This window comes from Lynx canadensis, chromosome C1 (assembly GCF_007474595.2).
Source record: "Lynx canadensis isolate LIC74 chromosome C1, mLynCan4.pri.v2, whole genome shotgun sequence".
In the NCBI taxonomy this organism is placed as follows: domain Eukaryota; kingdom Metazoa; phylum Chordata; class Mammalia; order Carnivora; family Felidae; genus Lynx; species Lynx canadensis.
In genome coordinates, this window is record NC_044310.1 from 79,070,470 (window position 1) to 79,080,965 (window position 10,496).

Below are 10,496 nucleotides of genomic sequence, written 5' to 3' on the forward strand. Positions count from 1 at the left end.
GTTGGATGGCTTATGCCGAAGAAAAACTTAACTGTTAAATTGCTTAAAGTTTTGTGAAGGAAAAAACAATATTGTTAGTTTGAGTCAGAGCTTCCAAGAGGCATTTTGCTAAGTTTCCATGCTTTCATACCATTTGTGACAATTTCCCCCTCTGTGTATATGTCTCTCCCCACTCTGCCCCCACTAAGAGCCAACAAATTAGAATTCTCCTTAGAGAAAATATGAGAGATCTAGTATCAAATCTTGGTTACTACTTACAGTGTAATTTGAGCAAGTCATTTTTAATGATCTCTGAGTCCCAGTTTCCTAAAATACAGAGGTTAAAATCTCTATCATACAGGGGTGCCTGGATGGCTCAGTTGGTTAAGCGTCGTCTGACTCTTGATTTTAGCTCAGGTCATGAACTCCCCTTTTGTGAGATCAGCCTTGCATCGGGCTCTGCCCTGACAGCACAGAGCATGCTTGGGATTCTCTCCTCCACTCTCCCCTTCCCATTCTCTATCTCAAAAATGCATAAACTTGAAATAGAAAAATAAAATACCTACCATATAGCGTTATTAGTAATAAATGAAGTAATGTACATAGAGCACCTCATAATAAAATACCTTGGAACAGTATGTGCTTGAGAAATGTTAGTTCTTCCTTCTCAAACTCTTATCACTTTTTGAAAGAGTACCTGTATATCAAGAGAAACCCACAAATATACTGGTTTTCTTACTAGTTAAAACCTAGATTAAAGTAATCTAATCTCTCTTGTTTGTGTTATTTAAGAACGTGGCTTTTAGGCATTCTAAAAGTGCTTTTAATTTCTGATCATACAGATTTTCCATTATCTTGTTCAGTCATTTGATTCTTTAGCAAAATTAACGTTTTTTCTCTCTTTGACTTAAAAATATTTTAAGGAAAAAGATGCCTATGGGTTTACCTGTTCTTTTGGATTTTCTGAGTTTTACTAACCTCCCTGTTAGCATGATTAATTGGAAGTTAACTTTATTAGGAGTCTTTTTGCTTTCAGTGACAATAAATATGAAAAGGGATTTTATTGGCTTGCTTTAGGGAGAACTTGATCTAAGAGCTCAGATGATATCCGCAGGACTGTTTCTCTCCACCTCACAGTTCTACCTTCCACTATATTGGCTTCATTTGAAGGCTTCATATGGTGATCTTCCAAAGCACTGGGCTCATATTTCTCCAGGTCCAAGTCCAGTGGAAAAGGAAGGGAGGGAGCTTCTCTTCAGTCCTAAGGAAAAGTCTCTGTGGGTCTTTTCTATCTGACCAGGTTATAAGCCTACTCGTTAACTATTCACTCTGACCACACAAGTGCTGTGCTGAGACGGGCCCTCTGGAGCCAGGACAGAACTCCCCAGGAAGTCTGTGAACTGACCATAGGTCTGGGTGGGTCTCCTGTGGAATTTTAGGGTTCTTTTGCCAAAAGAGGAGGTGATAAATCCGGGATGATGAAAGGCAAGTATTCCCTACATTTCTCCATTTTATCTCTGGACCCAGTGATAGACCTATTTGTTGAATGCATGCCATATGCCTAGAACACTAATTTTTTAGTTTCAGGAACTTCAACAAAGAAGCATTTTGTATTGCAGGCAATTTATATATATCATCAACATTTAAGACAGTGAAGGCTTAATTTGGAACTGTGTCATTGATATTTAGTTCTGTGAATTGATCAACCTTCAGATAGCATAAAAAGTTTACATCTTTGTGATACTTGATGAGATAAACTTCTATGTTTTATAGTCCTGAGGGAAGTTACACTGATGATGCAAACCAAGAAGTCCGAGGGCCACCCCAACAACATGGTCATCACAATGAGTTCGATGATGAATTTGAAGATGACGATCCCTTGCCTGCTATTGGACACTGCAAAGCTATCTACCCTTTTGATGGTATGATTTTCTTTTGTATTTGATAACATTGGTTCCTTAAAGTCTGCATACACTGAAACATGTACTTAGGTGTCCTTAGCTAAATAATACATTGTCAGAAAATTATAATTCCAGCTCATTAGTATGAATATTTTTGTTTAACTGTATTACAAATAGAGGTTTTTCTTTTATACATGACACTGAAAGAAAATTACCGGTGTTATCAGCATCCCAGTACAGATTTTTATTTGACTGTCAACTTTGGTTGATACAGAATTTAATTTCCCCCAGAGATCTTACTAATGCTACATATAATCACTAAAGTTGAAGCAGCTTGAGCAGGTGGCTCAGAACCTAGGAAGTGGAAGTCTAGTGGATGCCACTATAAGCTCTTCCTTGTAACTTGCTAACATTGAGAGACAGGTACAAGGCAAATGGCATAGCTAAATGTCCTTATGATAGCTTGACTCCGTAGGTCATATTTTCCAGTGAGAAAAGGAGAGAATGTAGTAGCTTCTGACTATGCCATCCTTCCCCTATGAGAGGTGGGGAGCAATCCCTGTGAGGGAAGGAAGACATTGTGGTTCCCTCTTGCAGATTTTTCTGCTTGTGGACTGTGAAAAATCCTTTTCCTCAATTCTGAGGAGCAGAGTAACACTTTCACAAATAAATTGTTATAAAATGGCGTATGACTTAAGGTCCTTCCCCACCCATCCGTTGTATTAATTTTAAAGTTGAGTAAAGTTTTTAATTACTCCTCATTCTGAGAAAATAATACTGAATAAGGGCTTGCTATAATGTAACCTGGAGAATTTAACATGTTAAATGAAGACTGATTTGTGAAAACTGTTATTGCTAAGCGGGTTGGGAGTGGTTGGCAATGGGGAAGAAAGAGAGCCCTGAGGTTCATGAGGTTTTGAAGGAAGTTTGTGCTTTGTGGCTGTGACTGTTCTGCTTTCACCATCACCAGAGGTGAACCTGTGTTTTTGTCTGCTCTCTTTCAAAACTATATTCTTCTTTCTTCCCGCCCTCTCACAGTCTTAATATTTTCCTGATTTACACGTCATGAATTTTCTCGACAGCAATGCCACTCAAATTTGGGAAAGGAGTTGGAGAAGTGAAATAGGAGTTAGAATATCCTGTCAAATCATATAATGTCATTGAGCTCAGATACTTCATCTGTTATATGGGGGTGATATTAATAATGCCAGTTTCTCAGGGCCACTGTCCAGTTCCAGTGAGATAATGTTATATATGAAAGTGTTGGATAAACTACAAAAGCATCATAGAGCTTTTGCTAATAATATCTTGTCACTGGGCTCTTGGTTCTAGGTATGTTGAAATCTAGTAGAGTTTCATGTTGTTTTGTGTTGTGTTTGTAACTTTTACTCGAAATTATTACTTTAATTACACTTGTGCTGTGAAAATTCTCATTTAGGACATAATGAAGGTACCCTGGCAATGAAAGAAGGTGAAGTTCTATACATCATTGAGGAAGACAAAGGTGATGGCTGGACAAGAGCTCGGAGACAGAACGGTGAAGAAGGCTACGTTCCCACATCATACATAGATGTAACTCTAGAGAAAAACAGTAAAGGTGCAGTAACTTACATCTAAACTAACCAGGCAGCTTTGTGACATGTATGACATAGGAACAATAATGGAAAATGGAAACACATTCAATGGGTGGGAAAACATAAGAAAACTTAAAGAGCATCCAAGATACATTGTTCACTATGTGAGCTGAGTGTAGGCTCTATCTTAAAGATGTGAATAGTACCACAAGAAACCGTTCTCATGATGTTTTACCATTTGAGTGACGTTGGTGTGAAGCTTAATTGATGCCTTTTGCTTTATGTCCTGCTTAAGTCTCTGTGAAAGATTTGTGCTTTTCTGCCTTATAAGTTATAGAATTTGATCTTTGGGCAGGAATCCATAGATAGAAAGCACCCTTCACCCAACACACACTTTGCTTCTGAAAACACAGTGACTGTAGTGAATTTAAATAAGTAAAACTGCTCTGAAATGCTATAGAAAGCTGGCTCCCAAAAGAGTGGTTTAGCATAGGAGTTTGAGTTTTTGTAGCTACAGTTTTTAGGAAGAAAAGTCATAGTTGGCTTATTGAAAGAATAAGAAATACAGTCATTTTCATTTTCCTCCCTATTCTTTGCTATGGTTTCCTAAAGGAAGAAAACAAGCACCTCAAACGTAAATCTATTTCAGTAGTAGGCTAATCAAGAGACCTGCAAAATAAGCCCACCTGGTCCAGCTCTTGAGTGAATAAAATGGTTTTCTTTTGAGACCTGAAAATATTTTCATCTAGTATACTACAAATTTTTAATAATGTATAAGCTTCCTTCCAAATTAATGCTTGTATTTTTCATCTTGAATATGTCTTTGGGGAAATACCGTTTTGGTGATTGTTTAGCATTTAGCAGTTATACATAGGAAAATAGATTCTAAGTACACTGAGAGGAAATCTTGACTGGAAGGCAAGTCCTGGCAAATTTTACTTTGAAAACTTTTGACTGACTGGGTTGAATGACTATATCTTTATCACCATTTAGGGCATTTCCTCATTTTGGCTAAATCATCAATTCAAGATTATTTTTTCCCATTAATTTCAACAAGCATTTGTTGGAAATACTGTACTGTAAAGGATTGTGCAGTGCTGGTCATGTGGGGAAGTAAAGTGAGGAAGCACTTAAGAGACTGGTCCTTTAATTTTGCTCATGTCCCAGATTTTTCTGGTGTTCTCACATAGCTGACTGTAAAATAATTTTAGGACAGACACTTTGGGGACAGACACTTTAAACTGAACACCCCTTTTGGTCTTACCAAAGGTCTTCAGTAATTGTTCTTTTCTTTTTCCTCCTGGACTACAGGTTCCTGAAGAGGGTTTCTGAGGAAATGGGCAAGATGTTGAAGGAGGTTACATGCAGCTGCTTTTAGGGGGAGGGTATTAGAGTTGTCAGGCTCAAACAGAGAGTGAGAGAAGCAAGTTGCATGAGTGCATGCAGACGTTTTTTGTTTTGTTTTTTTTTAAACTAACTTCATTATCATTTCCATACATTGTTTTAAAAAATCACTGTAATACCAATCCTTAAATTGGTCGTTCACAATTATTCACATAAAGGGAACAAGCCGAAAATGGCTAACCTTTTTTTCCATTTCTTTTACTGATGTCTAAATCAGAAAGAATGCAGAGCTCTCATTAAATTTGTCTTCTCTTTGGCTGTCCCAACAGGACTGTCTATCCCAGCTCTGTTCTAATTGGCTTTTAGACCCGTCGTCTGTTAGAACCCTCGCCATTTGTCAGTGTCTGCCTGCGCCACCTCTGTGCTTGCTTAACATCCTGTTGCATGTCTAGAGTGATTGGGCTAGATTTTTCAGGCATGTCTTTATAATCCCTTGTTCTCGTCAAAGCCTTTGTTTTGTTTTACATTTGTAGTGCAAGTCACTTTGTCAGACATCTCCAGCACTAATGTTTCCATCCTAGTATTCGTGTACGCTGCTATAACTTCCCCACTACAAACATTCCAGTTTGGGCATGATGAAGAAGTAGTTTGTGGACCTGAAGTGTCTGTGATAAGAAAAAGAAAACATCTCTGCTCTAGCCTACAGCCCGGTTGAAAGAACTCTGAAACGTGATCCATCTTCACCTCAGTCTGGGAAGAATCTATAGTCAGCACTGAAATCCTGGCATAATAAACACACAAGATCCTCACCACCTCAAGACACAGGACTGTTGTCAGAAGTCAGCTGCTTCCATTCAAATGCTGCCTTAAACTAGAGTGCCTAAACCTGTCGATTGCCAACACTACCACTACAGTATCCCACAAAGGGCTTTATGTGTCAGCTCGGTGCGACCTCCTTTAACTCGGCAGCGCTGCTGCGGGTGCCGATGTAGCCTTGGTAGGTGGCTTTTAGAGCTCTACCATGTGTGATGGTGCATCTTCAAATTTATGCATCAGACTAAAGACATGTCCAAGTCCATTTTACTTTACTCAGTGTTTTTAGGAGAAGTTTTATGGACTCCCCCCCCGCCTCCCCGTTGTGTTTTAATTTGGGGTGACCATGTTCTTATTAAAATGGTAGTCTGTTTCCAAGTGATGCTTTTGTTTCAACCAGATAAAATTTAGTGAAACTTTGTAATGATCTATGTGCACTTTTACTTGTACAATGGAAATTCCTGTTTGTTTATACTTGTAAATATAATTGTTGTTAGTGCGCCTGTTGCTCATGTTGTCCTGCCTCGCATTTGTGATTCTGTTAATGACTTGTATCTTAACTAATTTCTTAGTAGTGTTTAATAGGGAGATGGGCATGGGTGGGGGGATATTTGTACCACAGAAGCTTCATTAATTTTGTTCTTTACTGTTTTGAGGGAAGAAAGAACGTGAAATGGGTCTGTGTATTATTGGATTTTAAGCAATATTTTAGAAGCTGTGTGACTGCTTTAATAATTCTTTCCCAGTGTTATTTGAATCCTACTAGCAGTTATACTAAAGCTGAATGACAATTGTGTGAAAGTTAATGCCTTCATAAGATCAAGTGCACCCCTGTTACACAGCTGACATATAGCGTATTACCTTTGAGGCTAGTAAACTATGAAGTTTAGATTTTGAATCTCTTTACAGGGTTATTTATATAATGTGACATTATTCAATACTGACAGACTACATAAAGTAGTTTTAAAATCTAGTGCTATTTTTATTTTAAAGGTTAGCAATGAGGAGGAAATGTGATCTGGCTGTGTTTGTCCTCTGTACAAAGCCTGAAGTGCTTGTGTTTTTTTGGCTGACGGCCACAGAGGGCAAAGTTTAAGGCTTTCTTGTAAGGACTAACTGTTCTTTTCAGGCTACTGTTTGTTTTTCTCAAAGCAGGATTTGCTTCCGTAGGAGGCAAGGTCCTTCACGTGGCATAGTGCAACCTGTACGTGGGTTATTACAATAGGACAGACATTTGTACTTGCACAGTTTAAATCATTCTTAAATCATTCTTAAATTTTGAACATGTGAATTGTCCAAAAGAAATCTTTAATTTTTCAGTAATTTTTACTCTTTTTGTGCACATGTTGATTTCTTAATGGTAAATGCTTTGTTTAAGATAGTGTTCTCTGTTGAGAATATTTTCATGGAATAAAACAATCTTTTCATGGTCAGTTAAGGTGTATAGTGTGTTATCTATCTCTTATTCCTACGTGAACTAAAGAGATGTCATTATTTTGTTCTTTGGTGTGCTAAATGCCTGATGATACAAAGTAGATGACAAGTTCTATAAGTGGAAGCATCTGTGTTGAGTGACTTTTTTTGCAAAGCAGTTTTGGAAATTTTATTTTAGTTTTAGTTTCTTTCAAGCTTTCCTAAAGGTGGGGGGCGGGGAGCTGTTTCTTTAGAGTAAATTTAAATTGAGTGTGGTAATTTGAACTTTTTATTCTACTGTAGCTGTGTTGCACAAACTTTCCTTTTAAACCGTCTTCTCCTCTGCGTCCATAAGAAGTGACCCTACGCCACATACCTCAGTCTGCCCACAGGCTGGACAGCATTTACTGTGCTTCTGCTTGAATTCCTGGTCAGAGAGCACCTGGTCTTCCTGGCATTTCAAAACTTGGGAAGGTATTGTTTGCTACAGTTAGTGTCACATCTGTTGTTTTAGGTAATCTTAATTGCAGAAGATTCAGCTTTTTAAAGGGGCAAATATGAAGCTATGACTGTTAACTTCTAGAAACCCCAAAAGAGAATAAAACTCAGGGTTAATCCTGAACAAGGAGGGGTCTCTGTTGTTGTGATTAATAGAGATCTATGCCAAGCTTGGAAGTGGCAGGAAAACAGTGTCAGTAACAAAAACTCAAAACAATGAAAAGGCTTTTGCTATCTGAACTGAGATCAGGGAAGTCAAATCCAACTTGCTAGGGAAAGATAACATCCCTGTAACAATCTCAAGAGGAAAATGATCTCCAGACTTGTTGAAAAGGATAGATTTTCTTTGTGAGAAGCTATTAGTTTAGATGAAAAAATCTAAAGAAACACCAAACCTATTTCAATGAGCTCATCATATACCTGGGGTCAAATGCATTCCTGACTATAGTTACTGTGAGTAAGAAACTACAGAAAATAGAAGAGGTGCCAAAAGATTAGAGATGGAAAAATACAGGTGAGGAGTAAGTTCTGAAAAGTTTGACGACTCTTAAAAGTACTTGACAATTTTGTCAGCATTTAAGAGAAAATGTGATGGACAACTGACCTAGATCCTAAGCTAAGAACAGGCCACATCAAATTAACCTCATTCCTTTCTTTAGATAGAACTGGGAAACTCAACGGACATAAATGTCTTGATTCCAGCACAATTTCAGCATTTGACAGAATTTCTTACTCATTCTTGTAAGGTGGTGATAGCATTATTGTAGAAAATGGGAGCTCGCAATAAAGCTGACTTAGTAAACCCAGAATATCAACCCTGAGGAAAACTTCTTGTGGAAGATATGTATGAACCATACATAATAAATGTAAATCTGCCACCCAACTTAAATAGAAAATTATCCTCTTCCTCCAAGGATAACCACTATCCTGAATTTCTTCGTTTTTCTTAGTTTTACCACAAGGGTATTTTTTCCAAAACTTGATTAGCTTTCCATGTTTTTGCATAAAGTATAATGAATGTAAGTTCCAGTACATGGGGGTTTATCTCAAAAACCACACATGATTCTTTGTGATGCATTTCTGGTTTGAGCACTGGGGACAAAGCTGAAGGACTTACAGTAGATATACTATTATTTCAAGTGTTGGGGAATCTTATCTGGTTTTGTAAGCCCTTGAGTGGGAGGAGGAACCTGGGCAACCAAGCTAAAGAGGATCTCGTCTGTTCATCCTCCCGGAGAAATGCCTCATCCTGCTGAAGGGCAACATATGTCTAAGCTCTGGTAGCAGCTGGGAAGATTGGAAGGGAGTGTGGGCAGGCACAGGTGTTTAGGGACATAGCCCCTTGTGGTGCAGTAATGGCCCTTTAGATTTTTTTTAACATTTTGGCAACTTGTTCTGTGGTGGAGGGTGGCCTGTCGTGTGCACTGAAGAGGCATGAGGTGAGTGACTCTTCCAGGATTCTCCTACCCAGAAGAGTATGCTCTAAAGCAAGTGATAACACAACTGCTCTTTTCTTCCCTCTCTTCCCTTGGCTGAGCTCCAGACAGGAGTATCATATTTGTTTGCCCTCCCCATCTCTACAAGTTCACCCTTCTTGACCTAACCAAGCTGCTCATCCAACCATTGTTTCTTGGTTGGCCAGTGCAGGGGCTGGGGGCAGTTTTGGGTATGAAATGAGACAGAAACACAAGTTTCCAGTTCCGGCAACCAAGATCATCAGTCCCCACCCAATTAGCCCTGTCTTCTCACCCTTTATCTCTAGTTGGGAGCACCTGCCACTAGCTCTTGGCATATAGCCAGCACCCAGGTGGTACTGTCCTGTCTGATAAGATGGGGATCAGCTGCATGTCCCTTCTCTTCAGGTGCCAAAGAGCATATTCGTTAATGACTACCAATTGAATGGGGGAAGTCCTTGGAAGAGTTTGCATCCGCATATGAGAGCATCATTTAGCTGGTAGGGGCGATGTCAAAAAAATTCTACCAACCCAACTGTTGAAACAAGTGATTTGGAAATTATTAGTGATTGCTGAATGATTTGTGCTACTTTCATCACTTGATAAAGTTTTATTGTGTAGTTGGTTTATTTAAAGAATACAAGGGTTGGGTCCCCTGGGTGGCTCAATTGGTTACACATCCGACTTCGGCTCAGGTCACGATCTTATGGTTGGGGAGTTTGAGCCCCATGTCAGGCTCTGCTGACATTTCGGGGCCTGGAGCCTGCTTCAGATCTTGTGTCTCCCTCTTTCACTGACCCTCCCCTGCTTGCATTCTGTCTCTTTCTCAAAAATAAGTAAACATTAAAAAAAAATAAAGGGTTTATTTTCTTTATTTACACATTGACATCTATTGTTGATTTATATATGAATTATATATTAACATTTAAATATTTTGAATATTGCATGGTGTCTTCTGAGACTTGGTTTTTCACTCAGCTCTAAGATTTATCCATGTTTATGCATAGTTCATTTTAGTGTGTATAGTTCATTTTAGTGTGTATATATTATATATATAATTAGTGTGTACTAATATGTGTGTAATATATTAGTACACACATATATTAGTGTGTACTATTATATAAATACACAATTTACCCATCCTCTTGATGGACAATTGGGCTATGTCCTGAATTTTGCTTGCATTAATAATGCTGCTATGCACATTCTTATGCATGTTTACGGATATAGGAGTTCTGTATTGCTAGTTTGTGGGTTATATTTATCTTCAGTTTTTAAAAAAAATGCCACATTTTTCCTTCACAGTGATTATAACAGTTCTACATACCTACAACTTGTATACCAAGGTTACTTAGGCTCCATATCCTGGCCAATTTTTGTCATTTCGACAGATGAAAATGGTATGTATCTTTAATTTGCCTTTCCCTGTTTATTGATGAAGTTAAACATACTTTGCATTTTCTGTGAAAAGCCTGTTTATATCTTTTGCCCATTTTTTTCTGGTTATCTTTCCATATCTA

At 38.3% G+C, this 10,496-nt stretch overlaps 1 protein-coding gene across 3 annotated transcripts in view; it reads left to right on the top strand.

Annotated features, from left to right (window-relative positions):
• FNBP1L (formin binding protein 1 like) overlaps positions 1-7,044 on the top strand; it is a 123,950-nt gene extending 116,906 nt beyond the window's left edge. For 2 of the 3 annotated variants that reach the window (XM_030326224.2, XM_030326227.1), the window contains 2 exons: positions 1,753-1,901; positions 3,319-7,044. In XM_030326224.2, the coding sequence (XP_030182084.1) occupies positions 1,753-1,901; positions 3,319-3,497 (328 nt within the window). In that variant the 3' untranslated portion in view covers positions 3,498-7,044. The remainder of the gene's footprint in view (positions 1-1,752; positions 1,902-3,318) is intronic. The other variant, XM_030326226.2, reaches the window with a different exon arrangement.
• Positions 7,045-10,496: the final 3,452 nt, after the last annotated feature.